Consider the following 25,946-nt stretch of genomic DNA (forward strand, 5'->3'; position numbering starts at 1 on the left):
TGCACAGCGATACACAAGAAACAGTCTCTGCTGCTTGGAGTTCATGATCCAATCAAGATAGACACGACAAATAAGAGTATGGGGAGACCAAGAGATATGATTTAAAGTCTGACCGTGTGTTATCAGTGAGGTTTAATTGAGGATAGTGATCACATTATCTAAGAAAAGAGGTTATTGATCCACAAACTAAAAAAAGAAGAAAAGCAGAAAAAAAGAAGGTGGGAAGTCCAGGTAGGACCAATGTTTTCTCTCTTCTTTCGAGCCGGCCTTTTAGTAATATTCAAATTCATTTAAGAGCCCCATACAACTTTCAACCAAACAGACAAAAAAATAGATATTATTCGATCGTTCACAACATTGTAAACAAACCCCCAAAGCAACAGAAAAGTTGATGAAGTTTTAAAAGAAAAGCAACAATAACTGCTTTTAAAAGAAAACCCTGCCAGCAAGGAAGGCCCAATGGATCTGAAAGTACAGTACATACAGGGGGTAACTTTCAGAAGGATTTACCTGCTTAGAACTGGGTTTTATGTGTGTAAATGGGCTTTTGAAAATCACTATGCTATGTACTACTCTTACGGACGTAAATCCTTTTGAAAATTACCCCCCCCCCCCCCCCCCCCAGTGAGCGGTCCTGTTTGGCTGGTAAGAAAATGATTTGGCTTCATTTAAATTGATTTTAAAATTCTTTCCATAGCCCCCCTGCTGTCTTCTCAGTTTTCCTGGGAGCTGGCGTTGTGGCAGTCTCCTAATGGGAGGTGTTTGCTGCTTTATGAATCCTGGTTTCAGTCTCACACAGTAGGGAGAAAAGTCAACCAACGAGTTGCAGCTGATGTGTTTTGTTTTGTTTTTTTATTCAGCTAAACCAATATATTTACAAATTTGTTTTCCAGAATTGTCAGGGCAATTTTTTAAAGCCATTTGCCTAGGTAAATTGTCTGGCTGAAAATTGTTCTTACTCAATCCAGCTAAAAAGCGCATGAGAAATGCTTTTGCAGAGATTTATTTAGGATGGGGGAGGAAGGTAGCATGCAAAGATTGTATTTCAAATCTATGTGCATTATTTTCCATTCAGATTTCCCTCGCACAAAAAGTGGGCACGAGCATTAATGCAGGGACTTTGCACCCATGGACAATCTTCAGACAAAGGTTTTTGTAGACCTACCTAGGCAGGGACTTTGAAAGCTACTCCCTTTATGCCTTCATCCGAGCACTGCAGAATGTGCTATGGATGATTTGTTTCTGAATATACAAGATACTGGATGAGTAAATGGTAGACTAGACTACAACACTGAGAAGCGCTGTAAATTGAAAGACCAGAGAAGGGGAAAAAGACCTGAGTTTATATGTTAGCATTTAAGTGTCCTAATGTGCTGTACACTTTAGCCTTCTGGCGTCATGTGTCAGTTCTGATAGTGGGTCTAAATGATTCTAAACAAGGGTGGGTTGCACCATTTTACTAAGTAGCAAGCTGGTGCCTTGTCACCTTTAACAAACTGATGTAAACCTCCAGACTTGGACACAACTGACTGTAAACGAGACCACAAGCAGTGAGTGAGATGAGATCCAGGGCTGTGTAAACAGGTCGAAAGAGAGAGAACATTCTCATTTCTCCAAGGATGTATTGAGGAGGACTTGCGGCATAGCCCTGGGCAAAGAGAGCGGGCCAGTGTCATGTTAGTGGGAGACCAGTAATAACAGAAGTAAGGAAGTACCCAAGCCTGGTAACAGGGTCACTTCACTTCTTCAGAAGCCAGCTTAACGCTGTAAATAATGTAACCGTCCCCGAAATGCAGAGTACTTAATTATACTGGTAATTAGCATCTTGTTTTGTTTTTTTCCCTCAATCTCAAACTCATGGTTTTTATAATCTTGAGAACCCCTTGCTGCCCATTACAATTATGTCTTATTATCTACAGCTGGGGATAGCTAAAGCAGCAGCACCAGCAATATTGTTTTTCAGATCATTCAGTTGGTAATAAAACAAAATAAGATTTCCTAGTGTGTAGCCAGATGGACCCAGGACCAATGGGTTGTGCTCCCCTGCCAGCAGATGGAGGCGGAGTCAGGTTTCAAAGCTGACGTCACCCTAGATACACCCCTGCAGTGGCCTTAGCCCTTCAGTATCTCTCCGTCTCCAGCAGATGTAGACATATTTTTCATATGGGGATCATTGTACCTTTTTGGAAGAAGAAATTCTACTTTTAAATTGGAGAAAAGATTGAGGCCCGCTCTCCTGCGGTGATACCTAAAGGTCCCTGCCCCAGTTAGGAATTTCTGAGGTGTTTTCTGAGATCCCTCAGAGGTGGGCCTTGGTCCGGTAGCCGGTTCCCAGCATGGTCTTTGCTGCTCAAGCGACAGAAGGGCAGCGGGTGCAAGAAGCCAAGCATGGCGGTGATGGCCAAAGCCCTCTCTCCCCACAGCCAGAGACCATCTCTGTTCTCAGTTGGTAAGCACTGAGCCCAGGTAAGTTTTGAAAAAAAAAGGAAGAGTTACCTTCAGAGAAGAGCGGTTTCGGTAAGACTTCCTCTGGTCTCCTTGCTCGGCGCGCCATACCAATGTCATTCCCGATCCCGTTGGGGCATAGGGAAGCAGGGCTTACGTGTGGGTTGAGCAGCCCCCCAGTGGGCTAGGGCCTGCTTTAGGCTTGGTCGGCACACTGCCTGGTAGGCTGCAGTGGCGCCATCTTGCTTGCACCGTGCACATAACCTCTTGCGCATACTTATGTGTACATTAAAGTAAGCGCAGTATACAGAAAAAGCCGGGTGCACAAGCTGTGCATATGCTTCGCCTCACCCCGCCTAGGCACTCAAAATTTGTGCGCATAAATTTTTAAGCACAGTTACTGCCGCCAATAGCGCCAGCAGCCAAGAAACATAAGCGCCTTGCTCTCTGTGCTGCTTGTCATAGTAGGGCTTCTCAGCCTGACCTGGATTCCAACTTGTGTCAGCACTGTGAGGAAGCCCAAGGGGATTTGGCCTTCCAGGACTTTGCTGAGCCCGGCTCCAACCATTCGGATGATAGATTGGCAGCCTTAACTGGAAGTACTACAGATCTGAGTAACCCCTTGGCTAAGTCTTCCTTGGGAGAGGGAAACTCGTCTGTGTCCACCCCAGTTCCCCTTGGGCTAGGCATGGACTCTGTGGCCTTTTTTTGGGTGGAAGTTTTCCAGGGACTACTGCCTTTATACAAGCACAGTCTACTTCCTTGCTTGCCCTTGTTCGGAAGGAATCTCAACCCGACCCCTTCTCCCTCTCTAATTCCTGTTGGCAGACCTTGAGGCATGCCCTGCCTGACCAAGGGTATCCCTAGTGGTGACCCTGATGGCACAGACGAAGAACAAGATCCCTTGAAAGAAGGGGAAATTCCCCCGGGATTAGAATCATATCGACCCATGTTACAGTACTTTCATAGAGATGAATTGCCGGCCTTGGTTTCCCAGACCCTGAAAACCCTGGGAGTTCCTGGAGCAGAATCTGACAAAACCAAAGAAGAATCCCATTCTGATTTCCTTGTGAAAAGCCTCTTGTTACTTCCCAGTACTGGAAGCCATCCAGGAGTTGATTGACCTGGAATGGGATGCTCCAGAAGCAAGTTTTAAAGGGGGCCGGGCATTAGAAGCTCTATATCCGCTGGATTCAGTAGTGAGAAAATGGTTGTGTTTCCCTAAAGTGAATACACTGGTCTGCACTGTCTCTAAGTGAACAACTATCCCAGTAGAGGGAGGAGCAGCCTTAAAGGATGCGCACGATAGATGGTTGGAGTCTATCCTTAAACAAGCATTTGATGCAGTAGCAATGACCTTACAAATTGCTTCTTGCTGTGCCCTGGTAGCACGATCGTGCCTACTTCTCAGGAGGTGGATGACTCGGGGGTGAACCCCAGAGAGGTTATAGAACCCGCCGCCACCTTTTTAGCAGGTGCGGGCTCTGATTTAGTCCAGCCAGAGGAGTGGCCAGAAGACCACTATGGCTGTGGAATTGGTCAATTGACGCATCCTCAAAGGCCAGCCCTTTAAAGATGCCCTTTAAAGGATCGCTCCTATTTGGAAACGAATTGGAAAAACTGGCCAGTAAATGGGGTGAATCTCTAGTCCCCCAGCTACCGGAAGATAAGAGGAAGCAGTTGCAGCACCCCTCGCCTATGAAGGGCCAGTCCAGGGGCTCTCAACATTTCCTCCCCTACAGAAACTTGACATTTCAAAGGTCTCGGCCCTTTGGAAGAACTCAGTCCTTTCATAGTTGACAGCCCAAGAGAGGGGCAGGTTTGGGTTCAGGATTGTTCTAAACCTTCCAATGAAATTTTACCAACCCATCTTCTTAATGAGGGGATAGGGGGTCGACTGTCTCTCTTTTACTAAAGGTAGGTCTAGATCACTTCAGACAAATGGATACTGGAAGTCATACGAGAAGGATATACACTGGAATTTCGCAGCACTCCTCGGGACATATTCATGATGACGCCTTGCCACTCCCAGAACAAAAACAGGCAGTGGAGATTATTCTTTTAAGGGCTCCTCAGGATGAGGGCTATAATCCCAGTTACCTACGCCCCAGGAAAATATGGGGCATTATTCCATCTATTTCATCGTACACAAGAAGGAAGGTTCCTTTCGCCTCTTCCTGGACCTCGAGTGTCAACCGTCAACTATGAGAGTCATTTCTGCTTGGAAACCTTATGCTCTGTGATAATGGCCATACAACTGGGAGAGTTCCTAACCTCCCTGGACCTATCCGAGGCCTACCTACATATTCCAATCTGTCAAGAACATAAACGCTTCCTACACTTTGCTGTACTGGGTTGCCATTATCAGTTCTGGGCACTGCCCTTTAGCCTAGCCACTGCCTCAAGAACATTTTCCAAGATTATGGTGGTCATGGCAGCAATGTTGAGAAGGAATCCTAGTACACCCATACTTGGACGACTGGTCGATCTGGGCCAAGTCCGTGGAAGAATGTTTCCAAGTGACCAACAGGGTGACCTCCTTGCTTCAGGAACTCAGTTGGGTAGAAAACCTGGACAAGAGCAGTCTCATGCCTTCCCAGTCATTGGAGTGCCTGAGAGTCCGGTTTGACACCAGGCAGAACAAGATCTTCCTCCCAACCACACAGATATGGAAGTTGATGTCCCAGGTGCATCAGTTGATGAACACAATACGCCCGACGGTATGATTCTATCTTCGAGTTCTCAGTTTGATGGCAGCAACCTTGGAAGTAGTGCTGTGGGTGAGAGCACACATGCGCTTATTTCAACGCTCGCTGCTGTCATGTTGGAACCCGCAGTCTCAAGATTATTCGATTCGGCTCCACTTACCGATGGGAGTCTGCTCTCACCTCAAGTGGTGGTTGCAGGAGGCTCATCTAAGCAGGGGAGTGTCCCTATCCTCCCTGAACTGGCTGGTTCTTACAACGGACGTGAGTCTTCAGGGCTGGGGAGCTCACTGTCAGGAACTCATGGCCCAGGGGCGTTGAATGGAAGAAGATGCCCTCTGGAACATCAATCACCTGGAAGCCCGGGCAGTAAGGCTGGCATGCTTGCAATTCAGCCACAGACTCCAGGGTCAAGCAGTCCGCATAATGTCAGACAACACAACGACGGTAGCCTACATCAACCACCAGGGAGGAACCAAGAGCCAGCAACTGTCTCAGGAGATAGACCTCCTTATGGAATGGGCAGAAATACATCTACAGATAATCACACATCGCAGGAATAGACAACGTCAGAGCAGATTTTCTAAGCAGGGAGAGTCTGGATCCAGGAGAATGGGTGTTGTCGGCTGAAGCCTTTCAATTGATAGTAGATCGCTGGGGCCCTCCCTCCCATCGACCTGCTGGGCAGCATCTCACAATGCGAAGGTTACTCAATTCTTCAGTTGCAGAAGAGATCCATGGTTTCTGGGGATCGACACTTTCGTTCAGACCTAGCCGGAAGAAGAGTTGCTATACGCCTTCCTTCCATGGCCCCTGCTGAGCAGAATCATTTGCAGAATCAAGCACCACAGGGGATTAGTCCTACCAGTAGCTCCAGATTGGCCCAGGCATCCGTGGTATGTGGAGACTCCTGGTGGAGACCCCCCAGTGCCTCTCACCACACAGGGACCTGCTACAGCAGGGACTAGTCCTTCATGAGGATCCGACTCTATTCTGTCGTACGGTCTAGTCCTTGAGAGGGCTCGCCTGATGAAGCGAGGATATTCTGCGGTGGTAATTGCCACCTTACTCCATGCTCTACGTCGCTAGCGTATGTGTGGGTCTGGAGAGTATTTGAGGCCTGGTGCAAGGAACGCAGTCAAAATCCCACTTATTCTGGAATTTTTGCAGGACGGCTTGAATAAAGGTTTGGCCCTTAACTCCTTGAGGGCGCAGATAATGGCTCTCTCCTGTTTCAGAGGCGAGGTGAACAGAACCTCCCTGCCGGCTCATCCGGATGTGGCCCATTTTCTGAAAGGGGTGAAGCACCTTTGGCCACCCCTATCATGGTCGGTTCCCTTGTGGGATCTTAATCTAGTATTGGAATTTTTGGCAGGGCCCTCCTTCCAGCCACTGCGCAGTCTTTCCTTGCGTTTATTAACCTTGAAATTGGTTTTCCTGGTGGCTATATGCTCGGCGCGTCGCATTTCTGAACTGCAGGCATTGCCATGTCGGGAACCGTTCCTCCAGATGACTCCAGGAGCATTACAGCTTCGTACCATTCCATCCTTCTTGCCCAGGGTAGTCTCGGAGTTTCATTTGAATCAGTCCATTTTGTTGTCTTCCCTAGATAAGCATAGGGACACAGAAGAATACCGCCTCAGTCATTTGAATGTCTGTAGACTTTTGGTGCAGTATCTGGAAGTTTCAGAACCGGTCCGAAAGATGGACTGCCTGTTTGTCCTTCATGGTGGAAGAAAGCAGGGTGAACCAGTTTCACGGACTACTGTAGCTCGCTGGATTAAGGAGGTGGTCACGGGAGCCTATGTGGAGGCAGGAAAGCCATTACCTTCTCAGGTAAAGCTCATTCCACCAGGGCTTAGGCAGTCTCATGGATGAAAGTTAGACTGCTGTACCCCGTCGATATCTGCCGAGCGGTGACGTGGTTCCCCTTGCACACCTTCTCCAGGTTCTATCACCTGGACATACAGGCCTGAGAAGATGCTGCCTTTCCAAGGCGGTATTAACTGGATTGGGGGCAGCCTCCCACCCCAATTGGGAGTAGCTTTTGTACATCCTATTGGTCCTGATTCCATCTGGCTACACACTAGGAAATGGAGAAATTACTTACCTGATAATTTCATTTTCCTTAGTGTAGACATCTGGACTCAGCATCCCGCCCCTGGCTGCCCAAGAACGTTGCTAAGGATTCTCCCATGGAGTGGATATAGATTCCAAGAGATTACGGGTAAGCCATCATCCAGACCCTAGATCAGGGCATCTATAATCTTGCTGGGGTTCAGTGTTTGGTTGAATACAGTTACAGTTATCCATTTTTAATCCATAGTATGTTCACAGTGGCTTTTGAAGAGAATATTGAAGGGCTGAGGTCACTGCAGGGATGTATCTAGGGTGATGTCAGCTTTGAAACCTGACTCCATCTCCATCTGCTGGCAGAGGAGCACAACCCATTGGTCCTGATTCCATCTGTCTACACTAAAGAAAACATAATTATCAGGTAAGTAGTTTCTCCATTCTGTCTTTTTTTGTTCTGATTTTTAATTCAGGCCCGAGGAGATATGGGTGCATTAAAACTTAATAATGTTCCTCCTCCCATCATCGCAAACTTCAGTTGGGGAACTGCTGTACTGCTGACCCAGAACCAGCACCCCTAAAGAGGTGGAAGACATCATCCTCCAGAGAATTAGTCAATACCTAGCCCATTAGACTCAGTTGCCCCAAGGTTCATACACATTAAAACATGATCTAGTTCCATGGCTATCCAAGATAATTAATGCCATCTTATTTCAAAGCTTCTTTCCTGACACACTTAAAATGGCATTAATCAAACCTATCCTGAAGAAACCTGACTGTGATCCCAAAATAATCAATCACTACCCTCCAGTGGCTAGCTTACTTTTCTTATCCAAATGAGTAGAAAAAGTAGTCTTCTTCCAACTCCTCGACTTCCTTGAAGAAGGCGACATCCTACACCCCCACCCATCCAGCTTCTAGTCTTGTTAGATCTCTCTGCAGCCTTTGACACAGTTGACAACCATCTCCTGATTCAGTGCTTGGGAAAAAGTATCATTGTAAGTATGGTTTGAGTCTTTTCTGTCCAGCAGAATGCAGTCTGTCATGTGGGCCAAGAAATTATCCACACCATAAAACTCAGTTGTGGCATGTCTGAGAGCTCTATTCTCTCCCCAGTTCTTTTTGATATATACGTATGTTCAGTCTGTGACCTTATTCAGTTTTTCAACATCTGATATCACTTGTTTGCAGATGACATCCAACATTGTGCTAATATAGGAACCGACCAAGCTTCTCCCATCACTATCCTTAAGAATTACCTCACTGCAGTAGCCCAATGGCTCCATAACCATAAACTAAACTTAACCCCTCCAAATCGAATTCCTCTGACTTAGTTGCCATGGTCATCCTCTGCTATCTCAACCATGCCTATCAAGAACCTCTCTCCATCCCAAAGAAACTGCTCAAAGCCTAGGGATTTAACTGAACTCAAATGTCTCAATGGATTTCTACATTTCTAAGGTAGTGAGTCTCATTTATGCACCTCTGCCAGAATCAGCAGCTAACCTGGCTTCTGTTCATGCTGTAATCACCTGTTGATTAGATTATTGTAACTCCCTACTGAATGTTAGCTCCATGACCAGCTTGAAATGAATGCAACTTGTGCAAAACCCAGAAGCTAGAATCTTTGCAGGTGCCAAAGCATCAGACCCCCTAAGGCCCATCCTGTACAGCCTACCCTGATTAAAACCAGGATAAAATACAAAACTCTCTGCTTCGCCTTCAAATGCGTGAATAAATAGGCCCTGGACTGTGTTTCTGTCTTCTCCTTACATCCTACATCCCGTCTAGAGAACTCCGACCCTCACAAATGGTCCTTCTTTCCTCTCCCCCCAACCCATCACTCCACAAGATTGAGGGCCTTCAACTACTATGTCCCCAAGATCTGGAACGAGGTTCCATTACCCATTTACCTATAACCATGCTACCTCACTTTCCAGAAGAAAGCAAAGGCACATTTGTTTAACCAGACCTTCCCTCAAGTCTATTTGTTAAGAAAGATCTAAGTTCCTCTACCCATGATCACTAAAGATATTCTGATACTGTACTTGTCCACAAAAGTAGATTGTAATCTTCTTTGAGTCCTGCAAAAAGTAGCAAATGTTTGGATATAAAGAAATAAGAACTACAGGTGGGTTGAAAAATATGTAAGTAATCTCCAGTAGCAATCTGTAATCCAAGGATTTTCTAAAATGGGTTTTTGCCATTTACTCTTCCTGTTTCAGGGATCTGATTATTGCAGTTTGATAAACTCTGCCAACAGAAAAAGCCACATTTTTATTAGATGGAGTATGGGTGTGATTATTTTTTATCCACTTTTAATCAGAATTGCTTGTGAGCATGACACAGATGCATGTAAAGTATGAATGTATCAAAGCAGATGGATTAAAATAAGAAAACAAGGATTTGGTTATAATAATGAATACATGCCTTGTGTTTTAAAAAGTCTAAAAATACAAGGAACAAAAATACATCGGGACAAAAACGAAGAGAGACCTAGGAATAAAACTCAAAAGAAGCAATAGATCTAAAAGTCAGACAAGCTGAAGAATCTAGCTAATATTGCTGCTTTAATTTCCATCTTATTTATTAATATGCTCTTTATCCAAAGCTCTGGACATTAGGACATATAAGTGATGCATGTCGTAGAGAGTGGGAAGTTGAACAGATTTCTGACAGATAGAAATAGGGAAATTGTACAGTCTGATACTGACATCATTAATATCCTCTACTTCTTCAGAAAATGCCCTTTGGTGCAGTAAAGTCTACAGGGTTGATATGACCTCTGTTTAACGATCGCTCTGTGCTGACCTAGTGCAAGGAAACTGTTATAGGCACCCAAATAAGGATGTCAGCAGAGTGCTGCTTCAAATGAGGGGTGTGCAGGAGGGCAGTCCCTTCATCCAGAATGAGTTTCACGTGCAAACAATGGTTTGTCGGGATTCAATATAGTAGTGTATGCTGCTGTTTTGGATTTTGGCAAGCAGTTTCTTTGGGGACGATTAGATTTTTCAGCCGTTTGCAAGAGAAGAGCTACTTCCCACATTTCCTGGTGGTGGAGGTGCTGCGCTGGACTTAAATCCCCACCTCTTTCAGCTTTCGCCTTCTCTGCTCTAGGCAGGTTGCTGCTCCGTTCACGGATTGGGGAATGTCGGACACGTCTGCGCTGTTTGAGCTCTGTGGTTAGATAGGATATGAAGTGGTGTGTAATGGCTCTTTCCAGACAGTTGTTCTGTGCAAGGTATAGAGTTGGAGAGGAGCTACAGAAGGAATTTCAACAGTAACTTAAAAGTTATTTTTTTAAGTGTTATACTGTATGGTATGTGTATTGCTACTCGCCGTGTAAAACTTTGAGGCACGGTAAATGGAACTTTTCTTGAAGTCTGCTGGAATGGACAGAACTTCTCTGTTATATAGTGGTATGGTGTCACTTCCATAGGAGACACACCTATGCTGCATGGACATTTAGGGTCCTTTTATTTTCAGTTTAAAATTATTTTCACCCTAATTTGGATGATTAAAAAGTTGCCTCAGAGCTGCAGATGCAGGGTTTCAAGGCTCCAGCCACTACTGGAAGCCAGTATGGGCCAAAGTGTATTCTGTATTTCAAGGCCCACCCTCCACCAGTGAAAGTGCTCATCCTCCAGTGCCGCCCATGCCATGTTTCAAGTCCCACCTTCTCACCCCCCAACAGCCAAAGTGCTTGCTGTCTGTACCACAAACATGTTTGAAGCAGGCCCTGTCCACTAGAACCGTGTTTCTCAACAGGTGTGTCGCGAGATCCTGGGTGGTGTGTTGCAGGGCCAGCAGAAGGCTGCTCTTTCCTCATCAACTTGGGTGGGAGTCAATTGACTTCTCCTTTGTCGGGCCTGACAGGAGGCTACTCTCGCTCCTTTCTCCTCTTTTTGGCCCAATGGGAGGCCGTTTCCTCCTTCACCCAGATCAGAGAGACGCGTCAACTCCTGCTCTTCTGGGCCCCGACAGGACACCAACTTTATCTTCCCCTGCTGGGCCTGGAAGTGATGCTTTCGTCACTTGGTGGGGGGTGGGTGGGGGAAAGGAGGGTGGGAGCTGCTGGGTGGGAAAGAGGGGGGTCGGGTAGATGGAGAGGAAGGGGGAAAAGTCGAGCAGGGGAGGCATGGAGCACAGGGAAGTGGACGTGGGTGGGAGTTGGGAATGCTGGGCAGGGATGTGAGTGTGAGGAGATAATTGAAAAGGAGTAATTGGGAGAAGTGAGGGATGATGGCATAATGGAGGGGGGAGTTACAGGGTGCAAGATCCATACGTCAGTTTTGGAAATGTGCATTTGTTCTGTCTTTGTACTTTGGTTAGTTTAGGAGGAAACATATTTCTGTTTCTAGTTCTTCACTTTTGCACTGAATGCAGTGTGGCTTTTTGGGGTTTCCATTCTAGTTTTGTCTCCACATTTGTAATTTGTGGTCTTTTAGTCTGTATTTCTCTGTGTGACTGAGGTAAGGTAGTCACATGTATCAGTTTTATTTATTGTGTTTTCTCAATAGGACATGCATTGGTAGTGCACTGCTGCCTTTTCAGACGTAGAACTATAGCTGTTTGAGTCCTCGGAATAAGTGCCTTTATGGTATGGCAGGTTTGCTACACGTGTGCTGAGTGTATTTTACAATGCACTGGTGGTAGAGGGAGTGTGTGTTGCTGTTGAGATGACACCAGAATCAGAATATCATTTTTGTATCATGAATTGTATGGGAAATGTCCTAGTTCTGCCCTGCACCTATTGTTGGAGATCAGGGGATTCCTGAGGATGCAGAATATGTTTACACTTAGCTCCGTGATGGTCATGTGCTCAGTGTGTCACACATGTGAGCATCCTCTGCCAAGTGTGTCCCGACAGAAAAAAGGTTGAGACCCACTGCACTAGTAGCCATTTCCAGTAGTCTTCCTGGCTCTGCAGAAAGACAGAAGTGCAATGCTGCAGAGCACAGGAGCCTCAATAAGCACGTTACCGAAGGAGAGAGAAGTCTGAAACCATCAATGGTAAGGAGGAACACTGTTGCAGTGCGGAGGTGTGGAGAGAGGGAGATTCTCAGCAGGGAGTGATAGGAGAGAGAGGGACATGCTAGGCAGGGGATGAGGGTAGAAATGGGGATGCTGCTGAGTGGGTGGGTGGGAGAATCTGCTTAAAATGTTATTGTCCTGGCTCCTGTCCACCAAAATAAACTCCGATATTTGCCTGGTAAAATAATAAGTTGTTTTTTGTGGTTTTTTCCAACTGATTTTATCCTGTTTTTGTTCTTGTCATAATAAACCCTGATAAAATTCACGAGAAAAATAATGAAGAATAAAAAACGAAAATATATACATTGAAATCAGCACATCAGATTTTGAGGTGGCAGAAATCCAGGACTGATCGTATTCGCTTTGTGAAATGCAGAAAAATTGAAGCTTTTAGCGGTTCAGAACCGATGTCACACCACATTGTCACATAAGGTCAGCATGGAACTGTTATTGCGCTGCTATTCTTTGAAGTGGTCGTTCTTATGATTGCAGCCCGTCTCTTTCAAAATGTATGCATCTGATATAGTAAAAAAAGAAAAATTCTACTTATCAGTGGAAAAATACAAAAAGCTCTATGCACACTCCATTTCTTATGTTTTTATTGTAAAACTGTGATTCTCTGTTGTTCATCATGAGTAACACAGGACTACTCTAATATATGTGAAACCAGAATAAAAATAAACACCAAATGAGTGGCTTCAGGAATCAAACTGTTGCAAAGGATAAAAAAATAAAATAAAATGGCGCAAACCAATAATGAAAGAGGAACATAAGGGGCGTAAATGAGCAGAGAGAAATAACGCACACAACAGATCAGATGTTGTAATGAGGAATACTGCTGCTGGTGGTGGTGGCAGCTTTAGGGACATCGTCTGCATTGTGGCCTAATGAGTAATGCACCTCTTTCTGTCTTGTGTGGTTTCCTTGGTGTGCCTGAATCAGTCTAACTGGAGTAATCCCATTCTCCCTTCTCATGTCTGCCTATATGTTTTCATAAGAACATAAGATTTGCCATGCTGAGTCAGACCAAGATCCATCGAGCCCACCGATGGTGGCTAATCTAGGTCAGAAGTAGCAGGTAGATCTTCTTCCTGTTATTCTCTCTCTCAGGGATAGCAAAAGCTTTTTTTTTTTTTAAGTCTACCTAGCTACTAATGCATTATGAACTTTTCCTCCAGGAACTTGTCAAGATGGCTTTTAAACCCCGCTATGCTAGTTACCTTGATTACATTCTCTGGCAACGGATTCCGCTGCTTGATAGTGCACTGAGTGAAAAAGTAGTTTCTATGATTTGTTTTGGATCATCCTAATTTTAGCATCCAGGAAATCCCTCCTGCACCTTCCTATGTCATGGGGTACCCACATGGTCCCAAAAAGCAGAGAGGTAGGTGATTTATAATGGCCGTCAGGTGAACAAAGAGAGATAGATGCCTTGATCTTTTTCAAATATCTACAAGTAGAGACTGAATTCTTGACGGTGTTTTGCAAGCCCCTGAGGCAGCGGCTGTTGAGCTGCGAAACTCGGCCTGCGTCGGGCATTTTTATGAATACGTCTCTACTTTAATAAATATTTGAAAAAGATCAAGGCATCTCTCTCTCATTGGTACCCACATGTACCTCAAAGTCTGCTCCTCCTAAGTACTCTCTAAAATCTTATCTAGGTGGCGCGTGAGGTCTGCTACCTTTGCACCAGGCAGGCTTGTTTATGTGTACAGACTCATGCATGCATCCATCATCATCTGACATGATCTAATTTTTTATTGCTTACTTCTCTGCATATTCATTTGTTCTATTCCACAAAATCTAATATTCCATGCAGATAACAGTAAAACATCCATAATCACAGTCAACAAACGAGACAACATTACAAGTAGTCTAAAAATCTATGAAAAATGATCTTAACAGATAAGACTTTAAACAGCATAATCATTCATATGCTGAGATTAAAAGTGCTGCTTTCATTTTGTTTCCTAAAACTGAGGTAATTGGTTGCACATCTCGCAATATTCATGCATGCATCTACCTATGCCTGTGTTTTAACATGCTAGATTTTTTTCTAATAGTCTAAGAGTAATCTACCACTTCTTATTGTCTGTCTTCCCATATAAGAGCATCTACATGTGCATATTTATAAGTGCATGCAGAAGCTTGTATTATACCCACACACTACAGTACTCACTAAGTGTGTAGTTTTTAATAGATAGCCCATCACTAAATGATAAGTTACAATTAAAAAACTAGTGTCATACTCGAAAATGATAGAGACCTGGACATTATTACATTTATCAATTAACATTGATCACAAACTATGTTACTGAACCTTATGGCACCTATGCAAACTGACAGATTATAGTATCATTACTTTATGTGCCTTATTGTAAACCGTTGTGACGGTACCCACCTTAACGACGGTATAGAAAAGAGATAATAAATAAATAAAATGCCCCTTTTAGATATGTCTATATATGCAGTGCAGACACCAGCATCAGTAAAACAGCTCTCTCTCCATGGTCTGTGTAACAAGCATCTGCAAGAGGAGGTTTCAAGTTTCTGTTTCTTCAGGCATGTTTATTTGGGAAATAGAGAGAAGCAATGGAGAAACCATGCAGGGCAAACAATACCCACAGCAAACATACAAAACCATAAACAGAAAATCTAGCTCTATCTGAGCACTAACTATATAATAATGGCAGTTCCCTCACTGTTCGAGACCAGGCTAAGCTTCTTATCCTCAAGCTAATACTTAATTAAAATCCCCTCTCTGGGTTTTTCCTTGCAGCCTTCTCTGCTGTTTCTTCCTTCCACGTCTGATGTTCCTACTTGCTCCTCTGTAACAATACCAGCTAGGCACAGGGCCCAGAGATCCACAGTTCTCCCCTAGAGACCCAAAGTCGGGTCTCTAAATTCATAGACTCCAGGTGAAATCTGTGGCATTTTTGCAGTAGAGTGACCAGTGCCTATGCTACAAGAGTAATCCTTGACAATCGCTTAAAATTAAAGAAATTCATTAACAGGACGACTTCTACAAACTGCAAGTCCTAAAAAGGCTCAAACCCCTCCTGTTTTTCCATGACTTCAGGACTGACCTCCAAGCCACGCTCTTTGCCAAGATTGACTACTGCAACACACTTCTTCTGGGGCTTCCACTCTCATCCACAAAACCTTTGCAGATGCTCCAGAATGCAGCAGCTAGAGGCTTGTCTAATACAAACCGCAGAGAGCACATCTCCCCCATCTTGAAGAACCTACATTGGCTGCCAATAAACTATAGAATCTTACACAAATCCCTTACCATAATCCACAAAACAATCCACAAACACCCGCTGGACCTCCAGTTCCCCCTCAAACTCCATTCCTCATCCAGACCCATCAGAGAATCATACAAAGGATCTCTCCATGTGCCTCCTAACAAAACTTCACGCCACACCGCAACCAAAGAACGAGCATTCTCGATAGCAGGACCCACTATTTGGAACAATTTACCTCCTGACCTCAGACAGGAACCCTGCCTACAAACATTTCGAAAAAAACTTAAAACCTGGCTATTTAGCCAAGCTTTCCCTTAATCTATTCAATTTCGGAACTCTACATCTCAAGCCTTCCTGTCATCTTACATAGCGAATTCTTTTAATCACAATGGTTATCCCTCTCTCCTTCTCTTTCTTCTATTCCCAAGTTTGATCTCCTTGTTATATGTAACTTTATACCTCCTCTGATTATTCTACTGTTAAATGGTTGATAAAATGTTTACCCCTTGTTTCATGTAAACCGATTTGATATGACACCTGTCATGAAGGCCGGTATATAAAAGAAAGAAATAAATAAATAAATAAATAAATAAGAGTGAGACAGAGCTGGTCATCCTCAAAGGAGAAACATTTCATGCCAGCCAGTTGGAGCAATTGGAAACAGTCAGCCAGGGATCCAAATGTCAAACAAGTGTCAATGGGAAATCCTTTCATGGGGTACCCTGATATAGGTTAAGCTGTCTGAGATGCACTTACTTTGATGTTTCTCTGCTGTATGCACCTATAACTACATTCAGCCTGGAATTACATCCATGACTCATGCAGATTAGCAGGAGCTAATTGCTGAGCATGTTTGAAAAAATATTTCAAAGCGGGTAATAAAATCCAGAGCCCCATCCTTGACCTCATTGCCATTTGAGGTTTGTCTCTGTCATCTGGGAGAGTTTCTGACAGAGCTGGCGTGCAGCACGTGTCCTCTTGGGACCATGCACATGTGTTGGGTCATTTTATTCATTTGATGCATTCTGTCTGGGTCTCATCTTTTTGTTTTTCCTCTGCAGATGACAGAGAAGAAATCGACTGACAGAGAGAAGAAGGATGATTGCACACACACTGCCTGGTCTATCCTGTTTGCCTCCTGTAGGATGTGGGGAAGCCTAGACATTTCATGTAAAAGGAATGACTTGTCCGCCTTCAACCCCAGCGGGCATCTATGTGTGGGGAATGAATATTGCCATCCTGATTTTTTTTTTTTTTTTTTGTGCTTTCATTCACAATGGACTTTTGTGTTCTGAAATTTTTTTACAAGAGTTTGGGGTGGGAAGAAGAGGGCAAAAAGGGGAGCCAAGATGGTTTTTAAAAAAAACAAAACCAAAAACCCTTTTACTTAATAAGGTGTGATTTTTCTATTGCTTTTTACAAGGGAATTTTTGTATATGCAGGGAGCTTAGATTTCATCCTCAATCAGCGTATGGCGTCACACGTCCCTCTGTAGGAAAGAAACCGCTCCTTTGTTTTAGTTTTAAAAAAAATAAAATTTACAATTTTTCAGTATCTACCTCTTCTGAAATCCCCTAACTCCAAAGCGTTTCAGTAGGAGATGGTCCTGTTCCTCATTTTCTCTCACTAAAGCTCGCTCTTAGGAGCTTTCCATTGTTGGCATCTAGGGCACAAGGAACTTACAGTCTTTGCAGGGTTTGGGAGCTGCTCAGAGGGCTGAAACCCGTTCCCAATGTTTTGCCTCTTCCAGTGTCTCTCTTCCTGCCGTGTTAAGGGTTAGAAGAGCTGAGTTGTTCTGACACTGTGCTGCACATTTTGGCTATCAGCATGGTCTGTAGGTTTTATTAAATGAAAAAAAGTTAGAAAAAAAAACAACCTTGGAAGCAGAAATGTGGGTTTTCCTGAAAAGTTTGAATTGGAAAATGTTCCCCATGCAATTTTTGTTCTTCTTTGCATACATTTTTCTCAGGACATGTTACTGTGCACATTTTTTCCTGATTTGTGATCTGATTTGACATGTTCTTTCGTCTAGAAAGACATAACTCCACCACTATTAATTTCCGATGCAATGTATCAAAGTTTTTCAAGGAGCCAAGTTATTGAACCAAAATATCTGACTGGGGAGGAACAAATCAATATGCATATGTAGAGGGTAACTTTATAATAGCATGCGTAGGGCTAAAGGACAAGCCAACTTTAACCCAAATTTTCAGTCGACTTCCGCACTTTGAACTTAGGGCTCTGTGTAGAAACCCTGCCAGATTTACACCTCTGCCAGAACAGGTATACATGTGTGCACGAGAATGATTTCCCTGTCCTTGCAAGGCGTCTTTGCATGTAAAAATACGCACCCAGTTCCCTGGGCAATCTTCAAAAGTCCATCTATGCTTTTGAGACTCAGACTGCTGATGTAGTTTAAATGATACGCAGAGAGAAATTCAAAGCTTGAAATTACCAAGCTTGCCCAATATTGCCTTGACATCCATTTATTGTTACTAATTAATTTTGTGAAGCTGCTTTTAGAATTGGAAAGGAAAAATAAAGCATGGGAAGTTTCTAAGCATTCAGACAGGTTAATTCACCACCATTGGGTTATGCACTTCCACCAGCTGATGGAGACGGAACAAAGCTGATGTCATGGTAGATATATATATATATATATATATCTCTAATATATCCCTGATCTGACATCAGTCCACCAGTTTTCTCCATCTCCACCAAATGGTGGAGATGCATCTCCCTACTGGAGATTGCTTGTTTAAAAAAAAAAGGAAAAAAGAGAGCAGGATTGTTCACACACCGCTTCTCCTGAGATGATATTTTGTGGTCCCTCCCTCAGTCGAGTTCTCCTGAAGTGATATCTATGATCTCTCCCTCAGTCGAGTACCTCAGTCTGGTAGCCGGTTTTCCAGCATGGACTTAGCTGCCAGGAGAGAATCAGTTGAGAGGCTAGCGGGTGCAGAAAGCCGAGCGCGGCAGTGAAGACATTATCTCTCTCCCCTCCCCATAGCCGGAGACTGACTGTGTACTCAGCCAGGATGGGCTGAGCTCAGGTAAAGTTTAAAAAAGAAAAGAAAGAGAGTAAGAAGAGAGATTTAGGAATTCTTCTCCCCTCTTCTGTTTTTGCTCTCTGAGCCTCGGCGCGCTGACTCGACATGCGTTCCCATCTCCGTGGGGAACATGGAGAGTCGCGGTAGTTTTGGCATGTTGAGTGGCCCTTTGGGATAGGCCCCACTCTCAGGCTTTGCTGGGATGTCATGTGGTGGGCCGCAGCAGCGTTCATGCACTTTCTTTTGCACAAGTCACCTGTAAAAGCAGTGCTTTGACATCTGTTTGTGCCTGTGTATCCAGATTGAGCGTCCATCTGGTCCATGTAGTTGGGCATCACAATTTTGGGCATTCAATTTTATCATGTTTCCTACCTTTAATAAAAAGAATTAAAAAAAAAAAATTGGGGCATTCACAGTACAAGCTTTCAACGGAGTATCTTCCTCTATATAAATATAGGCATCCCATACTTAGGTGTCTGTTGTTTGAGCATCCGTTTTTTGGACAGCCTGATCGGGCTTGCCGAGTTTGGACGCACAACTGTCAAACACTTGTTGAGCGTGCTGCTACTGGACGTCCTTATCCATGGTGCAGGTAGCAAAGATGCCTAAGCACCTTGTGATTTGCACTGTTTGCCATATTTGGGAATCACAGCCTGGGGTCCCCTCTAATATTTGTCAGCACCGCTTGGGGGCTCAGGGCGAATTGTCTCCAACTGATTTTGCTGAGCCCAGCCCTTCCCAGCAAGTTACAGGAAGGGAACCAGAGGCAGGGATCTGTCAGAAGTTTCATTTGGTTTTGAGACTCCCCTAACTGGTTTGTCAGCAGAGGAGGGCAACTCAGTGGGCGCCAGACTGATGATCCCTGCTTTTGGTATGGACCCTTCTGCCTCCTCTTGGGTGGAATTATTTCAAGGGCTGCAGTCCTTTCTACAGACACATTTGGCAGAGCCGGCCAAACCTGAAAATTCAGGATCGCAGGCTGCAGAATCCTGCAAGGTTGGTGCCGCGAGTAAATGGAAGGCGTCTCGGCTTGTTGCAGGTCACACTGATGGGGCCCGGATGGCATGGATGAGGAAGGAGATCTTACTCCCTGGAGAATAAGGAAACTCTTCGGGGTTGGAACCTTATAGAACAATTATGTGCTTCTTTCATAGAAATGAGTTGCTGGCACTGATCACTCAGACACTGACGATGCTAAGAGTGCCAGGTGCTGATCCCATGTCTGAGCCAAAGAAGAATCCCATTTTGGTTACTTTACGTAAAGCATCATGTTTCTTCTCCATTATAGATGCTGTTCAAGACTTGATTGATATTGAATGGAGTGCTCCGGAAGTTAATTTTAAAGGGGGATGAGCCTTGGAAGGTCTCTACCCCTAAATCCAGTGGCGCGAGTACAGTTGCATTATCTGAAAGTGGGTCTGCTGGTGTGTTCTGTCACCTAGTGGATGCCCATTCCAATAGAAGCGGGAGTGGCATTGAAGGATGCTCAAGATAGGAGAATCCTTAAGCAGGCCTTTGAGGCAGTAGCAATGAATTTGCAGATAGCCTCTTGCTGCTCCCTGTTTGCTTGCATTTGTTTGCTTCTATCTCAAGAGGTCAATGAGACAGGTTTGAATTCCAGGGCAGTGATGGAACCGGCAGCCGCCTTTTTAATGGATGCGGGCTACGACCTGGACTATAATTCTGCCAGAGGGGTGGCTTCGGTGATGGCAGCCAGGCGTCCATCAGCTGTGGCTGCGGAATTGGTCAGCCGATACAATTTCAATGTTTAATCTTACGAAATTGCCTTTTAAAGGATCACTCTTATTTGGAAGTGAGTTAGAAAAAATGGCCAATAAGTCGGGTGAATCCCAGGATCTTTGGTTGCCAGAGGATAAGAAGCAGATGCTGCACTCGTTTGGCGCGAGAGGCTATCCTAGGGGTTTCAGACTTTTTGACCCTACAGAGGAGTGGCTTCTCAGAGGACTAGGTCTCAGTACTTTCAGCCCAGACTGGGTGCAGTCTCAGGTAGCAGTGCCTCCAGACTCCTTCAATAAAGATGTACCAACCCCCTATCTCCTGGAGCAGGAGATAGGGGGTTGCTTATCTCTCTTTTTTTTTTTTTTTAATTGGAAATGGGTCAGGATCACGTCAGACCAGTGGGTTTTGGAGGTGATAAGAGATGGTTATACTCTGGAGTTTCTCAGCATTCCTTGGGATGTCTTCATGGCATTTCCCTGCAGCTCTTCACAAAAGAGGCAAGCAGTGGAGACCATGTTGTCGAGGCTCCTGAGCTTGCGGGCCGTGATTCCAATACCCAAGTCATAAGAAAATACTTTCCAATATTCCATTTATTTCATTGTGCCCAAGAAGGAGGGTTCTTTTCACCCCATTCTGGACTTAAAGGAAGTCTATCGTCATTTGCGAGTGACTCAAACATTATGCTTGGTGATAATGGCAGTACAGTTGGGAGAGTTTCTTTCGTCTCTGGATTTTTCAGAGGCATATCTACATATTCCCATTTGACTGGAGCATCAATGGTTTCTGTGGTTCCCCGTTTTGGGGCAACATTATCAGTTTCGAGTACTGCCTTTCACTTTGGCCACCGCGTCCAGAGCCTTCTCCAAGGTCATGGTGGTTGTAGTGGCAGTGTTGAGAGAGGATGGCATTCTGGTCCATCCGTACCTAGACGATTGCCTAATGGGTGGTGAACTTGGTCAAGTCCTAGTGCAGGAGTAGCCGAGGGGCAAGCTTCTGTATAAGAAATTGCCATGCTGGGACAGACCAAGGGTCCATCAAGCCCAGCATCCTGTTTCCAACAGAGGCCAAAAACCAGGCCACAAGAACCTGGCAATTACCCAAACACTAAGAAGAACCCATGCTACTGATGCAATTAATAGCAGTGGCTATTCCCTAAGTATAATTAATAGCCATTAATGGACTTCTCCTCCAAGAACTTATCCAAACCTTTTTTGAACCCAGCTACACTAACTGCACTAACTACCTTCTCTGGCAACAAATTCCAGAGCTTTATTGTGCGTTGAGTGAAAAAGAATTTTCTCCGATTAGTCTTAAATGTGTTACTTGCTAACTTCATGGAATGCCCCCTAGTCCTTCTATTATTTGAAAGTGTAAATAACCGAGTCACATCTACTCGTTCAAGACCTCTCATGATCTTAAAGACCTCTATCATATCCCCCCTCGGCCGTCTCTTCTCCAAGCTGAACAGCCCTAACCTCTTCAGCCTTTCCTCATAGGGGAGCTGTTCCATCCCCTTTATCATTTTGGTTGCCCTTCTCTGTACCTTCTCCATCGCAACTATATCTTTTTTGAGATGCGGCGACCAGAATTGTACACAGTATTCAAGGTGCTGTCTCACCATGGAGCGATACAGAGGCATTATGATATTTTCCGTTCTATTTACCATTCCCTTCCTAATAATTCCCAACATTCTATTTGCTTTTTTGACTGCTGCAGCACACTGAGCCGACGATTTTAAAGTATTATCCACTATGATGCCTAGATCTTTTTCCTGGGTGGTAGCTCCTAACATGGAATCTAACATCGTGTAACTACAGCAAGGGTTATTTTTCCCTATGTGCAACACCTTGCACTTGTCCACATTAAATTTCATCTGCCATTTGGATGCCCAATCTTCCAGTCTTGCAAGGTCCTCCTGTAATGTATCACAGTCTGCCTGTGATTTAACTACTCTGAATAATTTTGTATCATCCGCAAATTTGATAACCTCACTCGTCGTATTCCTGTATGCCTTCCTTCATTGGCCTTTGTTGGGCAGGTTGTTTCGGAAGATTGAGAGACACATGGAAATGGTGCTTCTGGTGGCTCTTGACTGGCCCAGAAGGCCGTGGTATGCGGAATTGTGGAGACTCTTGTCAGATTCCCCTCTTCTCTCTGGTTTCCGGTCCAAAGAGATCTGTTACATCAGGGGCCTATTCTTCATGAAGATCCAACTCAATTTTTGTCTTACGGTGTGACCCTTGAAAGGGCTCAGCAGTGGATATTTCACTGCTGTGATTTCTACTTTGCTTCAAGCTCAGAAGTTCTCCATTTCCTTAGCTTATGTTTGAGTTTGGTGAGAGTTTGAGGCTTGGTGTGAGGAATAAGGGGTTCATCTTTGTTCGGTTAAGATCCTGCTCATTTTGGACTTCTTTCAGGATGGGTTGATTAAGGGCTTGGCTCTTAATTCCTTAAAGGTACAGGTGGTGACGCTTGCCTGTTTCCTGGGTCAGGTGAATGGTGGACCCTTGTTAGCCCATCCGGATGTGGCCCGGTTCTTGAAGAGGATGAAGCATCTTCATCCTCCCTTGCGGTTGCTGGTGTCTTTGTGGAGCCTTAATCTGGTTCTGGATTTTCTGGCAGGTCCCACCTTTTCACCTCTGCTTAGCCTGTCCTTGAGGTTACTTACCTTGAAGTTGTTTTTTCTTGAGGCAATTAATTTATTTATTTAACAGTTTTTTTTTATACTGTATCTGCACATAGAGTTCCAAACTGCTTTTTTTTTTTATACCGTATCTGCATATAGAGTTTCCAAACTGCAGGCTCTTTCTTGCCGGAAACCGTTCCTACGAGTGACTCCAGGGTTGGTCCAACTGTGAACTGTTGTCTTTTTTGCCAAAAGTGATTTTGGACTTTCACTTGAATCAATTGATTTCCCTGCCAATGCTGGACAGGAAGAGAGATGTGGATGAATTGTGTCTGTTGCAGACCTTTGATGTCAAGCAACATCTCTTGAGGTATTTGGAGGTTTCTAGACCTCTTAGAATGACTGACCGGCTATTTATACTCCACAGTGGTTGTAAATAGGGTGAGTCGGTGTCGTGGGCTACAATAGCCCACTGTATTAAGGAGGTTATCACTGCTGTGTATGTGGATCCTGAGCAGCCGTTACCATATAGGTTAGGGCTCATTCTCTAGAGCTCAGGCAGTATCGTGGGCAGAGCTTTGATTGTTGTCTTCCGTTGAAATTTGCCGAGTGGCATTGTAGTTCTACTTACATACGTTTTCCAGGTATTGCCATCTGGATGTGCAAGCCCGGGAGGACTCAGCCTTGCACATGCAGTGTTGTTCGGACCACGGGCAGCCTCCCGCCCACTTCAAGAGTAGCTTGGGTACATCCCACTGGTCGTGGATTAACCTGTCCGAATGCTGAGAAATGAGAAATTACTACTTACCTGATAATTTCCTTTTCTTTAGTGAAGACAGGTTAATCCACCTTCCCACTCTTGGCTGCTGGTATGTGGTTCTGTTGTCCTGAGTGGTTGCATTTCAGGCCCTAGATTAGTGATGATACACTCCTTTGTCTGAGCTCAGTGTTTCCTCTGGCTTGAGTGGTTATCTGTTAATGATTATAATCAAGTATTGTTAATTGGCTTTTGCAGAGAATACTAGTGGGCTAATGTCAGAGCAGGGGTATATATACACTGTGACATCAGCTTTGCTCCATCTCCATCTGCTGGAAGAGGTGCGTAACACACTGGTCAAGGATTAACCTATCTTCACTAGAGCAAAGGAAATGATCAGGTAAGTAGTAATTTCTCAGTTTTCCACCCCACATCTCTGCTTGTAAGTAAGAGGATTAGTTTAAGGTGATAAAAGTAATATAGCTGTATGGTTTTCAGCAGTGAAGGTAAGGTAAAGTGACTGTTCACTCTCTGCTGGTGCTCTCATTTTATGTATTGTTTTCCTACCCTCATCGGCCAGTACCTTTCATTGAGCATTTCTAATTGGCTCTTCCTCGTTCAGATTTATATAATGTGTTGATATTTTACTACATTTTAGAAAGCCTGGGCAAACCAGAATCTCTAAAAATAGGCCAAGTTGCATACTTAAGCCAAACCCTTTGAACTGACAGTAGAGGTCTAGAAATGGAATAACTACAGAAAGCTTGTGTTTAACCCCCCAAGGAATTCTAATGTGCTACCTTTTCGTACCGATAAGAATTTTTTTATACTGTAATCTAAAGCAGACATGTTATTAAAAGATGCCCGATTGACTAGCAGTGGCAAACAACTTCCGTTTATGTGCAGAAGAGGACCAACAGGGACAAGTGCAGCCCTGTTCTGGAAGGACCACTTAAACTCTGTGCTGGGTGATCTTTCAGTTCCATGCGGATGTGAACAGAGATCGTGTCCCATCTGATAAAGGGTTTCATTGCATTGAATGCCTGGAAAGAGGAACCAAACTGGCAAATCTTTTCATGTGAGGTCCCCTCACCCCCGAAAAAATAAAACAAAAAACTTCATAGTGCTTTGGCCAGTGCTAACGTGGATTGGACCTACTGCCCTTGGGTGCTTCCCCAGCAGAGGCCACGGATGCGTGCTGTATGTGCACGCAGGGTTTGCAGATGCCAAATTCCTGCCAGGAGTTGCGTGTGGGGAGTTAAAATGCAATAAACGCCCCGAATGTACTATACCTAGATTACTCCTGCACGAGGTGGGGGAATAATATTTCATTTACCCCTGGAAAATCCTTTTATTTATCCCACCGAAGGGGGCTTTGTGTCAATGCCTTGCCAGATACAGTGAGCCCTCTAGTCCCATGCTGTGAATGTGAATCTCACCGGTGGTGGGGGTTCTGCATCCGCTGCTGATGCTGGGGGTTCTCCTGTCACAGGAAAAGGGGAGCGAGCCTCTGGTTGTTGCACGTTTGGAATTCCATTTTTGGAATGCTTCATCTTTTTCTATTTCTGTGCTCGGGGGGGGTGGCGAGTGACCTGTTCTCCTTTATTAGGGAAAAAACGTTAGCACCTCCAAACACCATTAACGACTGAGGTAACCGCTGATTCTGCATATGAAGGAGATTCCCCTCATTTTGGTTTAAAAAGAAAAACAATTAATTTGTGGACTCTGGCCTATAATGAAAGGAATCCAGTTTTGTGTGTTTTAGTGGGGCTTTAAGAAATGTCTCTCTTTCTCAAAGTAGCATGTGAGATTTGGCTGTCCTTTTTGAACTTTTAGTTGGGAAGAGGGAGCATAAGAGGAAAGCAATTTACTGATGTCCCACTTTCCTGAGCATTTCCTGACCTCTTGCTTGAATTACCTTAACTTCCCTCTCATCCCACACTCTGCTTCCTCACAGCTGCCTCCTTCCCATCTACTGACCCCCGTGTTCCTCTTGTTTTGAATCCCTAACTCCAGAGGGTATGTCCAGTCAGTTCAGCTATCCTTGCCAGCAGAAGGGAAGTTTTTCCAAGATTACACATCAGCAACATCCTTTCTCCTGGGCTCAGGCATGTGGTCTGTATGGCAGACCTGAGCCCACCAGCCGACCGAGAGCAGATTGAAACCTGCTGTACTGCAATGTGCAACATTACAGCCTGAGCCCTAGGGCTTGCTCCATTCAAACAGCAGTGCAAAAACCTGGCCTGTGCCCCTGCTATTGTCTTTTGT

The 25,946-nt window shown here is 44.5% G+C and overlaps 1 protein-coding gene across 3 annotated transcripts in view; it reads left to right on the plus strand.

Moving 5' to 3' along the window:
• Positions 1 to 17,059, plus strand: part of CD276 (CD276 molecule) — a 122,986-nt gene extending 105,927 nt beyond the window's left edge. For all 3 annotated transcript variants that reach the window (XM_029575161.1, XM_029575162.1, XM_029575159.1), the window contains one exon: positions 16,567 to 17,059. In XM_029575161.1, coding sequence (XP_029431021.1) covers positions 16,567 to 16,589 — 23 coding nt within the window. In that variant the 3' untranslated portion in view covers positions 16,590 to 17,059. The remainder of the gene's footprint in view (positions 1 to 16,566) is intronic.
• Positions 17,060 to 25,946: the final 8,887 nt, after the last annotated feature.

This window comes from Rhinatrema bivittatum, chromosome 13 (genome assembly GCF_901001135.1).
Source record: "Rhinatrema bivittatum chromosome 13, aRhiBiv1.1, whole genome shotgun sequence".
Taxonomy (NCBI): domain Eukaryota; kingdom Metazoa; phylum Chordata; class Amphibia; order Gymnophiona; family Rhinatrematidae; genus Rhinatrema; species Rhinatrema bivittatum.